General features: G+C 39.0%; 1 protein-coding gene across 3 annotated transcripts in view; it reads left to right on the plus strand.

Annotated features, from left to right (window-relative positions):
• SPIN1 (spindlin 1) overlaps positions 1–19519 on the plus strand; it is a 50118-nt gene that overhangs the window by 10177 nt on the left and 20422 nt on the right. For 2 of the 3 annotated variants that reach the window (XM_032212768.1, XM_032212769.1), the window contains exons 3-4: positions 17447–17646; positions 17734–17865. Coding sequence is in view for 1 of the 3 variants with exons in the window: in XM_032212767.1 (XP_032068658.1) it covers positions 17595–17646 (52 nt within the window). In the remaining 2 variants the exon portion in view is untranslated. The remainder of the gene's footprint in view (positions 1–17446; positions 17647–17733; positions 17866–19519) is intronic. The other variant, XM_032212767.1, reaches the window with a different exon arrangement.

Below are 19519 nucleotides of genomic sequence, written 5' to 3' on the forward strand. Positions count from 1 at the left end.
TCAGCAATTCATGAAAGGAAGATAATTCTATCTGCCACTTTAGTAATTGTTAGTCTGTTCATGAGTTCCAACTTAACATACAAATTCAATTTAAAGACAGACTTAGGAGTGGAACTTGTTCTAAACCCAAGGACTGTCTATAATTTTTTCTTTTAGGTTTTTTCTCTTTTTTTCTGCATCTTCTGAATTTTAATTGTTCTTTTTTTCTTCTAGTTTAGTTTGTATTTGTTTTTACTACATTTCTTAAAAATCTCAATAAAATTATTAACAAAAAAGCCACACCGTTTGCCAGTGTGATATAATGGTGAAGTTGCTAGATTCACACTGAGGAGACCTTCAAACACAGAGGTTCAATGCATTACCTGGCACCAGGTATTTTGACTCAACCCAATCTATCTCACAGGGAAGTTGTGAGGAAAAATAGGGAAAAAAATATACTCACAGCCTTGAACTCAAATAAAAACAAATTTAACAAAATGGGGTTTTGGATTTTCAAAATTTTCTGCATAAATTTTAGAAGTTTGAGAAAATAAATATAACTTCTTTTTCTAATTCCAATATTGTGAGACAAATTCATTACTACATTATGCTTTAGGGAGGGAGGAAGTTTGAGAGATTGGGAATCTCTCAATGCAGTGAACATTGTGGATGTTTGATAGCTATAGATGGATGTAAAAGAAAACAGTACCAGATGGGAGAGTAAAATCAACTGTTGTTCCAGAGGACTTGACTGGCTCACTGAAATGAACGTTCTCCACAACAGGGAACAGAACTCTTGTCCAATAATTCTCTTGAGCCTGAAAGTTTGAAGTTACTCTTCATCTTTCTGTATGGGCAAAGAGACTTGACACTAGTCATTTCTGCTTTGACACTAGTCATTTCTGGCTTTGATAGGCCTGCTGGTCACATGCATGCATGTCATTGAAATAAGAATGCATAACTTACATGCATGAGTGGGTGAATGAAGTATGCAGTTAGTTCAGTACACACAGAACAATATCTTTTTCCTAGATAAAAGCTGGGTGATAGTGATATTTGCCAGCAATGGTATTTACATATGTGATTCACATGTGAGTTCTATTCCATCTACAAACTCTGTTGGGAAATTTGTAAAGTTATTTGGTGTTAATTCTGCCCCGTGGGCAGACCACACAAATCCAGTTTGTTTTCAACTATAACAATATTAACACATTCATATTTGATCCAATCTTCCTTTTGTTATTCATTTTTCATTTCTCATTTTTGGCCTTTAACCCAAACTCCCAAATTAGGAACTAAGCGTAAATGTTACGTGCATTTATTCAATGTTGATATTCTCAAGATATGTGATAGCAAATTGATTTTATTGATTACAACTATAAATATAGCTGCTCAGAGTTGCCTCAAACTGTGAGATGAGCAGCATATAAATTTAATAAATAAATGATAATATTCTTGAAATGTGTTTGAATATTAGTAGCTGGAGTACATAGTTAGGCTATTGGTTTGAGCTGCGAGCTTGACAATTTGGTTCCAAACGTTTCATCATTCAAGGAGACATCATCAGTGTCTTTTGAATTGTGCTAGTCTGTCAGAACACAGGTTTTTAACCTCCTTATGAGTTGTAAATTAGTCTGAATGTTGTTTGTTTGGATAGTTCTGACAGCCAAGCACAATTTAAAAGGCACTGACAATGTCTCCTCAAATGATAATGAAACATTTGCAACCAAATTGCCAAGCTCACAGCTGGACCCAAAAGCCTAAGATAATATTCTTATTCTAAACATTACAAAACTCAGTTTATAAAATTAAACTTTACATTTCAAATTATGCATTCCTGACAAAGGAGCTCACAAAACCAGTTCATGAAACTGGTTGAATTTAATCCTGCTAATCAAGGGAAGGGATGTTTCTGAAAGGTTAGGCAATAAGTCATTTAAAATATATTTGCCCAAAAGTGCAGTCATACTGATAAGGGTGTTTCTGAGTGTACCCCACCCCCATTTGTTAACACACATACATGCAGTGGCCATGTTGTAGTCAATTTAAAAATAATAATAGTTATGATTAGCATTATACATGCACAAGAAAAATTATTCTCTTTCTGGTGAGCAGAACCTGTTTCTGAAAAAGAATATTGGAAGGTTCTGTTTTCCATTCGATTAACTGCCATCACAGTTAACACAGAGGTACACATATATTCTGTTTTGAAATTAGAAATAATGATGTGCAAAAAAGACTGGGTAAGAGATTAAAATTATGTTAGTTGGATAAAAGGTAATCTAGCATGGATATATGTATGATTTTTATAAAACGAAAAATCTGACAGACATCTAGAGATCAGAAGGAAGTTGGAAAGGATGCTATGTTAAAGACAGCACAAGGACAAGAGAATATCTTCACCACAGACAAGTATGGAAGGGTTATATGTTATATATATCTTAACCAACAAGTCTTTGGGCAGCCAAATATCAAATATGTACAAAAATAGAACTTTTATAGAACCAAATCAAAATGTCCCAAGAGAAACAGAAAATGGATGTAGAAAAATTACCAAAAAATAAAGGATGAAATCTTAACTAGGACAGAAGAAAGCCAAGAGCAAAAGACTGAGAACAGGAAATAAAGTTGTATAATATCAAATGAGGCCCAAATTGAATCCTGATACATTATTAAATATTTCAAAAAGAAATCAAATTTCTGTAAATCTGGATTTTATTCTATGATTAATAACTTGAATTATTAGCAGGTAATATTTTGTTTTCTATAAATACCAAAGAATAAACAAAACAGAAATTGCTATACAGGTAGTTCTCGACTTATGACCATAAATGAGCCCACAATTTTAGTCATAACTTGTGACAGTGATAAAGCAGGTCATCATGTGACCACACTCAATTTTACAACCACTGATTTTTGTGGTGGTTGTCAAGAAGACACCACAGTCGTTAAACAAACCCATTGTTCGGGGACATTTCTGCCAGAAACTGGAGTAAATGCCAGTTTCTGACAAAAATGTTGTAAATTGAACTTGTGGGACATGGAAATGGCTGTAAATGCAGGCAGGCTTCCAAGTGCCCAAAATGCAGTCATGGGGGGCGGGGACGGACGGACAACTGTCAGAACTTTGAATCTGGATCATAAGTAGCTTTTATGGAATCCATCGTAACTTCAAATAGTTACTAAATGACTGGTCATAAGTCAAGGACTATACTGTACTAGATACAGATTCAATTTTTTCTTTTGACAAGAGTGCAGCATTGCCTAGAACTAAAATCAAATAACAGACACAGCTATCATGGTAAATGTTACTATCTTATTTTACTTAAATGTATTGTAATTTCCTATCTGGTGTCCTTTTAAAATCTGCTTACATGGTTCATCCTCTGCATACCAGTATTCTCAGATGTTCTGTCTTTGAAATAATTAATTTGCCTAAAGACTCATTAAGATTTATTTCTAGAATATTTCAGTGCTGAACTAATATATACGTCTTTGGCAAAAGTGTCAAACTTTGAAATGTAATTAACAATAGGTTAAATTCAATATGTGAAATGAAGAGATTTTCCCTGATAGAGGAGTGCTTCAGTTTTGTTATCTGAATAGCAATCTAACCTAAGGTTATTCTCTAAAATTATTACAATAAATATTTTCCAAAATGTACAACTGCCTGTTTCCTTTAGCATATAAGATAAAATAATGAATTAGTGAGAGTTGAATTAGGTTTTTTGTTTCCATATATGCTCCTTTGGTTTTTCTTGCTTCAAAATCACCCTTCCTTATCTTTTTCTTTAGAAAAGTTCATGTAAAACTGAACCATTGTGGTTCTAACAAGTCAATTTAGAAACCCTTGTGGTAATAAGATTTATTATTTATTTTTGTAACTGTTCAGTCATGTCCAGTTCTTGACGAATTAATACATGCTACCCTGTCAAGAACAGTTTTCAGTTGTTGGATGTTCATCTTTGTATCAGTTTTGATGTTACCAAGACGTCGTCTTTGCTTGCTCCTTTTTCTTTTCTTGTTCCATTAGCCATTCCTAGCATCATTGATTTCTCCAATGAATTGGCATGCATAACATGGCCAAAGTAAATCAGATGTACTCTTGTGATTTTGGCTTTTAGTGAAGTAATTGGTTTTATACAATTCAGCACAATCATATATCATTATAGGGAAGATTATTGCCCTAACTATCTTGCTTTCTATATTTATATCAGTATTTCTGCTTTTCCAGATCGTATTCATATTAACCATTGCAGTGTGGCCTAAGGTTATCCTGCATTTGATTTCAGGAATAGAATTGCCATCATGAACAGTTTTTGATTTAAGGAAGTTAACTTCTCGAACCAATTGCAGCTATTGTCATTATCTTTGTTTTTCCAAAGTTAAGACTCAATCCTACTTTTTCACTTTCATCCTTGATTTTCCAAAACATTTTTTCCATTATTTTCAGGCAATGGTATTATATGATCTGTGTACCTCATATTATTTATTGTTCTTCCCACAGACTTCACTCAAACATCAGGCAGTTCCAGATCTAACTTCTGCATGATCACTTCAGCATACAGATTGAACAAAATTGGTGATAAATACATCCCTGTCTAATTCACCTACTGATTCTAAAAATCAGCTTTATATATTTGTTTAAATTCTGTTTTGCTAGATATAATACAATTCATAGGTAATAGATCCTTAGCAGTATCTCATGGGGAGGGGGAGGAGCCAACATCACGACGAGATGGATATGCGGTCTCGATGCTTTGAGACCGCATCCAATACTTTTGCCGCTGGGTGGTCCAATCGGACCTCAACCGTCCCGAAGAAAGGGTGAACAGGAAGAATACGTCTTGCTGACCCTCAGGGATATCGCAAAATCCCTGAAAGAAGCAAGAGAAGTTCTTCAAGACTGCGACAAAAAAATCCAGCCAAGGCTGACAAAGTCGGGGCAGCTCCAAAACGGAAGGATACGGAAAGAGAAAGTGTTTCCAGCTGGTGAGGAACTTTTATTGTTTTAAAAAGAGACTGCCTATAAAAACCTAAAATTAATCTAAATTGGAGAAGAATCAAGCGGCGGGATTAAATTTGGAATGGTTTTGGACAGTGGTTATCTTTTTAAATGCTATTTTCATGGATGGAATTTATGCAAGCCTTTTGAAATGGATGGATTAAGTTTTCTTCTATTTTTTCTTTTATTCTCTATAACCTATGGACTAAAGTTTTTCTCTTTCATTGCTGTGGGTATTTTTCTAATTCATTTAAAGTTTCGACTCTTTTTTTCTAACTTGAAATACAAAAAGATACAAAAGGAAATTAGATTTTCAACAGTATTAACGCTGCTCAGAGGCTGGGAGGATTTGTTGATTGGAGTTTTGTGTATTGAAAATGGAACACGTTTTTTCTCTACGGATTGTTTTGACTTGGAAATACAAGGTTTTACTGCTTGGCTACAGAGAATGATAAGAAGAGAAGCACACAGATGTCCCTTTGAAGTGTATTTCTAATCAGAAAAGTGAAAACAACATTCTTTGTGAATCTATGCTTTAATTTTATTAACCTTCCAAGCTAGAGCAGCTGTATTTGTTAGAATGGCACAATTTCAAAAGAAAATAGAAGTTTCAAGTTGCAAAAGATACTTTTAGAAATACAGAAATTATCAAATACACATGAAAGAATAGAGAAAAAACTGGAATACTTAGAGCACATAATAAAATATGGTGAATGAGGATGTCTATCAAATGCAAAATGGGGTGGTTGAAACTCAAAAAAATCGAAGTGGAAAATGAATATAAAGAGATTAAACCTGCTGATATTTATCATGATTGGTTTGTCTCTGAAAATGGAAAGAATGGAATACTGAAAGAGGAATTAAATGGAGAGGACTTGAACATTGGGCACTATCTAATAAAATGAAATTCAATGGTGAAAAGAGAAAGGTTCTACATTTAGGCAAGAAAAATCAAATGTACAGATATAGGTGGTAGCTCAATAGTAACTTGAAAGAGATCTTCGAGTCCTAGTGACAATCATTTAAATATAAGCCATCCATGTGTTTCAGCTGCCAAAAAAGCAAATACTGTTCTAGGTTGCATTAACAGAGATCAAGATCATGTGCAGTTTTAATACCACTTCGGTCAACCAGCCCCAAAGGCTGTGAATCTCACCAAAGATTAACATAATAATAATAACAACAACAAACACCAACAGATATTGCTCAATTAGCTGAGAAAATAAAGCATCAAATGGAAGATGCTGTAAGAACATGTTTGCCAAAGCTGAACCAAGTGAACCGGAAAGACTTGAGAAAGGTACTTAAAAAGGTCAATGAGGCTCTGCAAACCATTCAAACTACTACATTAGCTGAAACAAACCAGCTGATGTATCTAGCAGCCGCCTTCATAACCACCAAAGAATTGGGTTTGAAAATACAAAAGAACCAAAGAGGCAAGAAGAGGAAGCCTAAATGGAAAATTTGGTTAGAATTGAAGATCAAAAAATTTAGTGGAGACTTGAGCAACTTGAAGAACCTAAGGCAAGGTCAGCTAAAGAACAAACAGGTCAAAAACAGCCTGGAAGCAAGATACAATTTGGAGAATAAAGAGATTGCGATAGTAATCGAAGAGCTGAAGCAGAGGGTTGTTGCCATTGCTGAAAAGATTAAAAGATATGAAAATCGAGTAACTCAATTCAAGGAAAACTCACAGTTCAGAGCAAATCAGCACCAGTTTTATAAGAGCTTAGAAAGTGGAGGTGGAGTAACAACAAATGAAAAGCCTGATAAAGAGAAAGCTCTGAAATTCTGGAAGAATTTGTTGGAAAGCAACAAGAAGCACAACAGAAATGCAAAATGGATCAAACAGATTGAGGATTATATTAAAGTGCATAAAATGGAAGATGTGAAAATAACAAAAGAAATGGTGCAAAGACAGTCAAGAAAAGTGAAGAACTGGAGTGCACCTGGACCAGATGTGTTACATGGCTTCTGGTTAAAGGCACTTACAAGTGTGCACAAAAGATTGGCAGCCCAAATGAACCAGATCTTAAAAACACTTGAAAATGATGAATGGATAACAACTATAAGGACATTACATCCAGAAAAATGAAGAACCAATGATTAAGGAAGTAAATAAAGGAGGCCTTTTAAAAACAACTAAGTCAAAAGCTGAATATAAGAAGTAATTGAGAAGCGAGCTGAAAATTGGAAAAACAAAGCTATGCATAGCCAATACTTGAAAAGTATTGAAGGCAAAGCTGACCAAAAGCTAACTTGGAACTGGTTAAGATCAGGAGCACTGAAAAAAGAAACAGAAGGCTTTATTTTGGCAGCTCAAGAACAAGCCTTAGCCACAAACTGCATGAAGGCAAAAATTCAACATGTTACCACCAACAACAAATGTCGCTTCTGTAATGAGAAAGACGATTCAGTCAACCACTTGATCAGTGGCTGCAGCAAAATTTCACAAACTGACTACTACAACACCATGACCGAGTTGCTAAGATCATTCACTGGAAATTGTGCCAAAAGTTTGGATTTTAGTACAGCAAAAACCACTGGGAACATCAGGTTCAGAAGGTTTTAGAGAATGAGAAGGTCAAGATCTTGTGGAACTTCAGAATTCAGCCTGACAGGCACTTGGCCCATAACACACCTGACATAACAATAGTTGAAAAGAAAAAAAGTATGGTTCATTGACATTGCAATACCTGGAGATGCATGAATTGAAGATAAACAGCAAGAAAAAATCACAAAGTACCAGGACTTGCAAATTGAAGTTGAGCGACTGTGGAAAAAGAAATCGTGTGTTGTCCCGATTGTAATTGGAGCCCTTGCAGCAATACCTAAAGGGCTACCTCACTATTTGGAAATTTTAAATTTATCAGACTTGAACATTCTGATTCTACAAAAAACCACCCTACTTGGAACAGCTTATATCCTCCGACGTTACCTTAACAGTTCCTAGGTCCTTTGTTAGGACTCGAGCTGTTGAGCTACCAACCAGCCCCAAAGGCTGTGAATCTCACCAAAGATTTACCACATAATAATAATACTACCGTATTTCTACTGAAACACGACCCACCCCCAAAAGAAGGCCCAGCACTGTTGTGCGAATGCGTTAAAATTAAGCCCTACCCCCCCCCCCCAAATGGCCTTATTTAAGCACACGAGTGGTTGGTTCATGAAAGAAGCCGGCCGGTGGCCAGGCAAGGTGCGCTGCTCACTCTTTTTGGCCATGATAGAAGCGGCCAGGCAAGCCGCACAGCTTGCTCTTTTCAGCCACAAAAGAAGAGGCCTGTCGGCCAGGGAAGGCGTGTCACTTACTCTTTTCCACCACGAAAGAAGTGGTGAGGCGCATCACTTGCTCTTTTAGGCCGCAAAAGAAGTGGCCAGGCAAGGCACGTGGGGGGGAAATTAGGACACCTCTTGAAAAGAAGTCCTAGCAGTTTTTTTTGGGGGGGGGTCAAAAGAAAATAAGACCCTGCCATATTTTTGAAGAAACACAACAATAATAATAACATAAAAATAAAATTTTATATGTAGACATCATGTTTATACTTTTCTTCCTCTAGCATTTTCATGAAAGTGTGGGTCTACATTTTTTTTATTCAACATAGTTGATCCATTGGCTGTGACAGGAATTGACCCGCAGACTTCTTACCTTTTCCTGATATTTGTGATTGGCCCAAAGTCATCCAGCTAGCTTTCATACCTAAGATGGGACATGGAACTCTCAATCCCTTGGTTTCTAGCCCAGTATCTTAACCACTATATCAAACTGATTTTCATTTTATATCTGCATCAATAATTTTAAGAAATGTTTAAATCTAGTCTAAATTTTGCAAATATGATTTAATTAAAAACATGTAGAGAGTCATTTTAACCACCTTGTAATTTTCCAGATGTTTATTATAATGGTAAGAAGCTTTTCTGTACATAAGAGTGAAGGTAAATGTAAACCTATTCTTGGATGCATATTTTAAGTTTAGACTGTTTTAGTTGACAATATGATTATTCCGCTGATTTAGAATGCTGCATGATTATGGGAAGCAAACTATTAGAGCAATTTCATCAGTTACTAGTTTGTTCTTTGCAATATTTTGAAAGTCTCTTTCCATAACCTAAATTGTAAATGTGTTATCATTAGTTTTAGCTCATTAGGATTGCTTGGATTGGTTTGGTTTGATTTTGCTTTATTCTTAAATGTATTATACTTGTGATTGTGAACCTATGGTATGTGTGCCGGAAGTGGCATGCAGAGTAGTCGCCTGTTCTTCCAGGTTCTGGCGCACCGGCCAGCTGGTCTTCACATACGCGGGACTGCCAGAAACCTAAAAAGCAACCACCTGTTGCACATGTGCACACCGGGAAGATGATCTTCCTGTTTCCGGCACACATGTGCGTGCAAAGGCCAGCTGCCAGTGCACATGCATGTGCCAGAACCCACAAGGGAGCAGAGCTGCCAACTAGGACAGGCAAGCCAGGGCTTCCTTCCCTCTCCATCTGAGCGGGCTTCCTGAGCAGCTCTAGCTGCAGCTTGTGGTCCAGAGCACCTGGCCAGCTTGGGAACACTGGGCAGTGGGGGCAGTGTTGGCTGGGTGGGTGACTGTCCTACCCACTGCTCCTGCCGCTGCAAGTAGGTGGCAGCAGTTGTTATGCTGCTACTTGCAGCTGGGATGCTGGAGCAGGAAAAACAGGATCTTGGGAGTCGCTGTTGGGGAGGCAAGGTTGCCCAGGATCATTGGAGGAGAGTGCAGCATGGAGACGCTGCTGAGGGGTAAGAGATGCACCAGCTGGGAAGTGACTGGGAAGGGGAAAGGCTGTACTGGCTTCTTCTTGGTAGTGGGCTGGTGGGGTGCTTCTCCTGCCTGCTGGCCCCACAACCCGAGTCCCAGGAACACCAACACCCCTTACCTCCAAGGCTGGGAAGGGGCTCAGGCTTTCCAGTGGAGGTGGAGGACCCCGAAAGGTCAGGCATAGCTGGCGCATGCGCACTGGACAGCTGGTGTTCATTTGCGCATGCATGTGCCAAAAACTGGAAGGTCATCTGCTTTTCTGGTTTCCGACATGCTCCCATTTGGCCAAAAAGGTTAGCCCTTACTATATTATACTGTATACTGTTTATTATTACTAGCTAATTTGGGTATTTAGCAGAAAAGGGGACTATGAAGAGAAAACAATCAAATGCAGCATAGAGACTGGGTGTTTCTGTCCAAAATAGTTGACTTATCTATATCTTGTGCAATTTATATTTAGTCTGAGAGAGATGGTATATTTTCAGAAATAATTTATAGCTTGATTTGAACTATATGTACAAAGATGTACAACCTATATCTTGTCTTTAAAAAAATCAGATAAATTTTGCTGTGCAAACTTAAAAGATTTGAGATGATGCTTGAAGTTATGAGTTATTGATCAAAGACGTTGGCTTATGTGGGCAAGTAGACTTTCAAAGAGAAAATGGACAGGCTGCTGTTAGATGGTCATCACCATATAATTTGCTTTTATATGCCATCCTTTTCATATAAAAGGAATATGAAATTAGTATTGCAATTCAAAATAAATTCATTTTGAAGCAAATTAAATCTTCATATTAGATTTTGATTTGAAAATGCTTGGTTACCTATTTATGTGGTCAGGAAGAGTCAAATTATCTAGGTTTTAGAGTCAAAATAAATGGTATATTCTAGTCTCATGAAATTATTTTTCCATGTTATTATCTCTGTAGTATTACTGGTTCATAAACCCCAAACTATATATTTCCCTGTAAATATGTCAGGGAAGAGGTTCCCTTACAAACATGTTAGGAAAGAGTAAATATACAGAGTACAGCTAATCCCCAGGTTACGAGTATTCATTTAGCGCCAATTCAAAGTTACAAGATAAGCACTCCCTAATGTTTATGAGCAAGTCCCAAAATTATGAATGTTGCAGCACCAGAGCCGTTGTTCGCCCTTACGAACAACTGCACAGATCTGCAATATTCATCCTACTCGCCCCACTCCCCACAACTGCTTTTCCCTCCCATACTGCCACGCCGGACTCACGAGACCTGCCTCCTCTCTGCCGTAGTTTCTTTGCTTTTGAAGGAGAAGACAGTTGATGGAAACTCCTGGGTGCCGTAATATCATATGAGTTCAGGCACCCATTCTCTTTTGCAGAGACTGGGTGCCTGAACTCTCACAGGCTCACAGACCCCAGAAACTTCCATTCTCGGTACAAAAAGTATTTGCAATGCCTGTCTCCTGCTCCTTTCCCCCCCTCAACTACTTTTCTCTCAGATGGAGACCTGACAGAGACTGTGCAAATGGGGCCTTTGAAACCGGAGAGATTTTACTCTGTTTTGAAAATCCCTATAGGTGTCTATGAGGCCTTTGAAAATGGAGGGAATCCTTCTGTTTTCAAAGGCCCAATTTGCATGCAGATGAAGCTTTCAGTCTCCATCAGGACTCCGTCTGGGCAAAAAGTATCCTGGTGATGATGGAAAGGAGTAGGGAACAGCCACGACAGGGAGGAGACATCTTTGCAAGGTAAGTGAGTCCGACATGGCAGGGAGTGGGAAGCATGAGATATCTTAGTGGGTTGGGGAGGTGTTGGCCTGTTCCATCACTATGCCGCACCCTGAGATGCCTTTGCCACCCTGAGATACTGCATATGCACTTAATGAACTCTACATTTGCCCACGCATTAACGAATGTATGGGTGAAAGAGGGAGTGATCTCGTCCAAAGTACGAGATTCACTTCCACGAATCCTCGAGGTACGAATGAATGGGCAGGCTCCATTACATTCATAACTCGAGGACTACCTGTATTTCAGTATGTGGAAAACCCAGGAGATTATATTTGGAGCTTAAATCTTACTGCTGTTCACCTACACTGCTATTCTCTAAGGAAAATAAAATTAGTTATTATACTGACCCCAAAAATAGGCTGTTTAATAGCGTATGTATAAATCTTGGATCATGTAAGAAAGTGGATTATTTACATACAGCATACTAGGTTATGCACTTTAGGAGGCATATAACATTAGATTATAGCATTTAAAATATCAGAAAAGATTAAATAAGTTTAAAATGTATAAAATGTGACCATGTTTAATAGTACTGCAAAAAAACAACAACATTGAAAATCACACATAGAGGCCAGAAGCCACATGTCCTGACAACCATAAAACCTTAAGGCCACAGAGACCATGAGATACTAGGAGGATCATTGTCTAAGGAATGGTAGGAGATTCCCCATTTGGAAAAGATTAGCTGATATAGCTGTAGAAAGTTGCCACAAGAGGGTGCCCAAATGCTATGTTTTAAAAGTATAGTTTGAGTCAAGTATACTGTCTTGCCTATGTATGTATTGCCTATGACTGTAAAAGGTTAAATATCCTCAAACATGCAGTATGTAATTATATGCTATCTAATGGCATTCCATGTCCCTCGCCCCTCCCTTGTGGGTTACCATAGGGATTCTCCCCCCCCCCTCCTTTTTAGTATTTATATCAAACCATTGTAGGTCACAGATCATCCACCTGTATGGAATTCTGCATCATCAGTATGCTGATGGTACTTGTGTCTTTCGACTCCAGGCTGGCCAAGTGGGGCTACTGAGATTCTGTCCTAATGCCTGGAGCCTGTATATGTTTGGCTTGGTTGGAATCACATCTGACTCCTTATGGATGGATAGATAGATGCCTTGATATTGAGCAGCTTACAAGGTTAATAGTTACAAACATAACCAAAAATAACCATATAAATCAATAAAATCATTTAAAAACTATTAAAAACCGAAAAACACAATCTGTGAGATAATACCATTTGTTTTCCTAGAAATACAGCCATTTAGAAATACGCCCATTTCCTAGAAATACAGCCATTTAGCAGGCTCTCCACCAACATCACTGATCCCCATGATGTCATTAGGTCCTCCGAAAAGCCCACAAGATCAGGGCCAGTTTCACTTGGGAGATGGTGTGGGCCCTCTCCTGGGTCTTGCCAGATGGCCCATCATAGATAGGACCCATAAATTACTTTTCTTCCATTTCTGTGTCATTTCACAGCTTGACTACTGTAATACACACTATGTGAGGTTGCCCTTGAATACCACTGAAAACTTCAAATCGTCTAGATTAGAATGCAACAGCGCAGGCAGTGATAGGCATGTCTGAGTATGCCCAAGTTAACACCTCTGCTTTGCAAGCTGCAATGGTTGCCATTTTGTTTCCAGGAGCAATCCAAGGTTGCTATTCATAATGGTATAGGTCACTGATAGCTAATCTTCTTGTTGTCGTGTGCTGAAATAACGCAATGCGTGCATGACCCTCCTGGGCTCTCCTGCGCATGTGCGCGTGACCCCCAATGCTCTCCCTTTCCCCTACGCATGCCACAGCAGAGCTCTACAAGCCAGGCCAGCCAGTGGGAGCCACATGCGCAGTGGAGCTGAGCTGAGGCAACGGCTCACGTGCCTGAAGAGGGCTCTACGTGCTCCTTGTGGCACATGTGTCATAGGTTCATCATCATGGGTGTAGGTCCTGGTTACTTGAAGTACAGAATAGATACCTTGCTTTTAGGTTATGCTTTTTATTCTGTCAGAATAGATTTCAATTATACTTTTCCCCCCACAAATGTTCCTTTTGAGCAATTTCCTTGCAAAAATCTAGAGGAATTCTATCAACTGCACCATTGTTACATTATAATAGCTTTGGGTGCCATGATTTGCTCCTCTGTTGCATCTTACTTATTTTCCAAATCATTTTCTACCCATTAAGAGCAAATGGATTACCTGGATCTTAACTTCTCATTTTGCAAGGTGGATTGAGTTGCTCATCACCTCAGAATTTAACCTAAAGAAATTCCTCATGCCTTCTCATCTGTCCTCGTAGATTCTTACATATTGATTGATTCTGTGCTATCAAGTCAGTTACTACTCTTAACAGACACATAAATAGCTTTTCTCAATGATGATATGTAGCTAAATGTAAATCCTTTGAGGACTTCATACATAAGCAGCACTGACTCTTTACAAAGCCAGATTCACTAAATTTGGGTCTGTACTGTAACATGGCTCCTCTCATATAAGAATATATCTAATACCATTTCTTCTTTCCACTCTCCAGCAGACAGTACTCATTTTTTTTCCAATAAGAATAAAGTGCTTCATAAGTTCTAACTTGCCTATTCCCATCATTCTGCCTGGAAGATCTTTCTTGTTTTCATGTTATCAAATCTTTCAAGCCTTACCTGTATGTGGTCGAAGTCCTTCAAATTGACCCGCAAGTCAATTGCCATCATAAAAGATGGCATTGTGACATCAACTAACCAGCTGAGAGTTTTATTGCCTTACATAGATGTGATCCTTCTTTAATTTTCATGGGGCAAGAGTGTCCTTCTTAAATTTGCTTTTGCATTCTACTTGGATTGGGCTATTAAATTGCCTACTGTGGTTTCCCAATTCTTCGAAACTGAAAGAGAAACAATTTTCTTGATGTCCAAATAGTGATTGACTTTCATTTGAAACTAAGATTGTGTCTCTCTTCCCAATGTTTGTCTTAAAGGATAAAGATAATGAAGCTTTAGAATTGGCAAAATAACAGTGATCCTTTTGTATTAATTGTAGGGCGAAAGCCATTTTGATCTACAGTGACAAAAAAAAAATCAGGAGCATGGTACCTTTTTTGACTAATACAAGTTTATAAAAAGGTTTTTGTAAACCTCACTTTAGTTCATCAGATGTAACTGGAACTTTTCATTGGTTTCCTGTGAATTCAAACAACCATTCTCCTACATCAGTGATGGCGAACCTATGACACGCGTGTCAGTGCTGACACGCGTAGCCATTTCGGGTGACACGCACATGCTCCCCAAACTTGTTTCAGCGGCAGCTCTCAGACTGGGCGGCAGCGTCACGCAGGCTGTGGAAGGAGGAGGAGGAGGGAACCAACCAAAGAGAGGCTTTTACCGGGTCTGCGCCCCACAGCCAGGATCGTCCTTGTGCCTCAAGCCGCGTTTCTTCCTGCAAAGCCCTTCGGGCAACCCGAGAGTTCCGCTTGACGCCAGAAGGGCTTTGCAGGAAGAAACGCGGCTTGAGGCGCCAGGACGGTCCTGGCTGTGGGGCGCAGACTCGGTAAAAGCTCTCTTTGGTTCCCTCCTCCCCCTCCTTCCACAGCCTGCGTGACGCTGCCGCCCAGGCTGAGAGCTGCCGCTGCCGCTGCTGCACAACTGAGGGAGGGAGAGGGAAAGCAGAGGTAGCCTCAAATTCCACCGTTGGGACAGGGGAAAGGGCTTGTCCCTCAAGAGTGAGGGGGGATAGAGGTGGGAAGAAGGGGCCCGGCCTGTCCCCAGCGCCCCCCACAGACGGATTACGGATCGAACGCTTCTCTCTCTGCAGCCTTTTTCTGCAAGTCCCAGCTACTCAGCGGGGCATCATCATTTCCGGGGGGTTGCAGTTTTCCAGCTCAGATATCAGGATCCGCCGGGATTAAGTGGGAGAAAACGCCGCTGGCCGAGCGGAACAAACACATCCAAAGGTTAATCTTATTTTACGAAAACACAACTTCCAAAAGTCGATCGTGGCCTCCGTCAAGAAGCTCTTCCCCCACCCCCCACCCATTCTGGGGTCTTGGTGTCCCTCGGCTAAGATCCACCCCGGAAAGCAGAACGGGGGCAGCCCTCCTGTAATTCTGGCTGGGTTAAAGAGCAGGGATGGAGGAGCCATATCACACCTTCATTCAAAGGGTGGGGAGGGGGAGGCCCGATAAAGTCCCTCCCTTGGGGTGTCTGAAGTCCCAGCTGAAGCAGCCGAAGGAAAAAGGATAAGCATCCGTCGCTGCCCAATGGCGCTTGGGGTAACCCCGCTGGGCAGAGCCAGTCGAGGCTCATCCTGCAAATGAGGGTTTCCTTCGGGGAGGGCCAGGTGGTTTCAAGCACCCCAAACAGCCAATCTCTCTCTCTCCGTCCCCCTTCCTTTGCTCCTGGGGCTGCAGAACTTTCCATGGGCTCAACAGTAATTGAGTAAAATTCTAAGCCACTGCAGTAGCTGCTTTTTGGTTTTATTTTTTTTAATATTTATCAGTCTCTCTTTTAGTTGAAGAGTTGAAGTCCACAAGGCTTAAAGCTGTCGGGTTTGAAGACCCCTGGGGTTTTTTTCCTAAAGGGTTAGGGGTGCAAGGTTCTTGTAACTTGACAGCTTTAAGACTTGCACGCTTCAATGCCAGAGTTTCTGAGCCAACATTTTGGTTGCTAAGCAGGACCGTTGGTAAGTGATACTGATAATAATATCAAGGGCAACATACGAAATCGACTGATGAACAAAGAAGTTACTAAGCAGCTATGTTAAATAATTTGTTTTTGGTTTATTAAATACAATTATATTGCAATTATATATTTTTGTAGTTTAAACTATAAATTGCGCAAAATTATGTTTTTGTCGAAGTGACACACAGCGCGAGTTATGCTCGATTTTTTGCCGATTTTTGACACACCACGCCAAAAAGGTTGCCCATCACTGTCCTACATGTTTGGTGTTCAGTTTCACTATGTTGTTCATAAAAACTGAGGAGAGTTAGCATAGTCAAATCATGCTACAAATTCATGGTACAAATGGAGCAAGATTTCTTCCAGGAATACGATAAGCTAGTGGTTCTCTCCCTGTGGTTCGCGAACATCTTAGGGACTGCCATACTGTCAGAGGGTCCACAAAGTCTTGAAGAACTGTTATGATTTAAATCTTTATTTAAGCTTGTGGTCTCTGGCCATGATGTTTGGCCATAAAAAGTATGTAAAGAGGGTCTGTGATGAAGAAATGGTTGAAAACTAAAGCTATAAGCTATATTTAATTAACTGTGCAGAGACACATGACTCGTGTGTTTGAATTCATAGATTGTCACTCCAAGAACCATCCATCATAGATGAGTAACAAGCTCTTTTGTTTTCTTTCCATATAAATTTAAAAGAAGACTTGACGGTATTTTAAGAATTACCTGGTTTTGAAAATATTAGCTAAGAAGGAGGTACTCAACAAGATGATGGGAATAAAGAATTTTTTTTGCTGGTCTAAACTTCAAGAAAAATAATAAATTGTTTTTTTAAAAGTCCAATTAGTGAGAACTGATAACTTTGTTCAATCCAAAGAAAAATAAGAATGATGACAGCCTTACTGTACTACAGTCCTTAGTGATTCAACAACATGTTGGAAAGAGGTTGTTGTGTCTAGAGGTCCTTCATCAGTGGAGTCTGAGGGAAGGAATGAGGAAACCAAGTAATGAAATGTGTCATGATGTCACAACACAAACTTTGCAACTTATGTCTTTGTCAGGCATCATAATACATATGCATAAGGATGGAATTTGCAGTGTGAAGGCATGTGCAGATTGTTTTATCATTATGACTTGGTGTGGATATCTATGCCTTTCATTGGCCCAATGGTTGCACATAATCTCTTATTCTATAGACTATTTACTAATTATTTTTTTTCATTTGCAGAATATTATAATTGAAGATCATCAAGGGAAAATAATCCCATTTTGGAGTTTGGTGTTGTTATTCCAAGACAGAGAAACCTTGCAGCTCCACACAGAACTGGATTTTCACCCTAGTTTTGCAGCTTTGCTGCTCACTTAAATACTGATGAATGAAGACCCCATTTGGAAAGGCACCAGGTCAGCGATCCAGAGCTGATGCAGGTAGGTAGCAATACTATCCTACATCCCAACAGTGGATAGCAAACATTGATGGCTGCAGATCCATATCTTGCATTATGGTGCTTCTAGGTGTTGGAGGCCAGATGCCTGTACCTGAGAGTTCTGCTAGTTTCTTGCGTTTGTCACACTAGACATCCACTGCAAATGTAGACTGGCACATTCATTCTGGAATGCTCAACATGGCAAGAGGGACGTAAGAGGGTAGGTGATGTTCCTGCTGTTCCTTTAGAACTGTTGGCTACTGAACAGGAGATTTAGATTGGTTTCTCATGAAGCCTCTTTGAAAATTCTGATCAGTTTAAAACTGATTGTCCTTCCTCTTCCTCTTTGTATATTGTCTTGCATGTGCAGGTGTCCGCCTAAATTTGCTTTGTTCTGATAAAGGTTTGGTCCTTTTTAATCAAAAACAATGTGAGAAAATATTTAGGCAGGCTTTGCTTACAGTCTGTAGAAAGCATGAATTAACTATGGTGAAGGACATAGGCCAGCTGTACAATTGCAACTCATTCCTCATGCACAGTTAAGAATGTTTGCTTATAGGTATAGAGGATTTATGCTGTCCTCATATTGACATAATTTGACAGAATGTCTTTTGCTATTTATATCAGCCCTTAAATCATTTCTGGCAGACTGCATTGTATAGTGTAATATACTGCATATAAATATTTGGTTATTTCAGAGTGTTGTTCTACAATAAGTTTAAAATGTAGGAACAGGAATGGTGCTGGATTTTTGACATATATAGGTAAGATTGTCTGTGTGTATCTCTCTGCATTACTAAAATTCTCATGTCTGTAAACTTTAAGCAGGCAAAACAAGGTGCCTCATAGGGCAACTATTTTTGAACCAAGGTACCTTAAATAGATGAACTTAAAGAGTGTGTCTGAAGGCTAGTACCTTAATTCCAGCTAATGAACGAACTTTAGTCAGAGTCATATTACAGGTTACTTCATATGGAATTATCTATTTCTGTTAAGATTTAGCAACCTGAGTCTGACAAAAAAGAAGCATGCTATGTACTAAAGTTTTAACAACTTAGATCAGATAAAAACTTGCCAGCCAAAACAAATGTTAACCACAGATAACAATTGGCATAGATCAAGGTTGGGCAATTGATCCTAACTCTCTGAGACAAATTGACAGTCCAGATCATGAAAAGGTTAAGTGCTGTTATCCAAATTCTGGATAAGGGAAGCTTCATGGAAGCAACCCACTGACTTTCAAAACGAAAGGGGTGAAGGAAAGCCTTTGGGTCCAATTTGGACCAAAGGAAAGGCCAGGACCATAGACAGTGGCATGGGTTTTGCCAGAATAAAAAAAGGAATGAAGTCCCATTTGATTGTGTGTTGAAAAACTGGATGGAGGGGACTCCCTAACAAACATTAAATTGATTCATTTTTCTTGAAGATGAGTAACTTCATTATCAATCTAGTAGATGATCACCAAAAGAAAGCCTGGACTATAATGTAATGTTGCAATTGCTACTTTATTGTAGGAAAAAAATAGTTGGAATACGTGTATGAACATGTGTTTTTAAGTTTATAAGGAAAGAAACTGATTTGCAGGATAACTGTTGTGTAATAGTGACAACAGAGAGTGAATGTAGCAAGTATGGAAAAGTTTTAGTTGATAGTGAAAATCATTTGACCATCCTGCATGATAATTTCAATCTCTCTAAGAAAACATGTCCACTTTGAAGGTGAAGACAAGTAGTCTATCACTTTCACATTCTGATTTAAGATACGTCTTTGAGACCCCCAACCAGAATAATATCAAAGGAGGGGTGAGTTAAAAAGATGAACTGGAAAATTAATGAATTAATTACTTGCCTTTAAAATAAATAAAGTCCAAAATC

Source organism: Thamnophis elegans, chromosome 3, assembly GCF_009769535.1.
Source record: "Thamnophis elegans isolate rThaEle1 chromosome 3, rThaEle1.pri, whole genome shotgun sequence".
In the NCBI taxonomy this organism is placed as follows: Eukaryota; Metazoa; Chordata; class Lepidosauria; order Squamata; family Colubridae; genus Thamnophis; species Thamnophis elegans.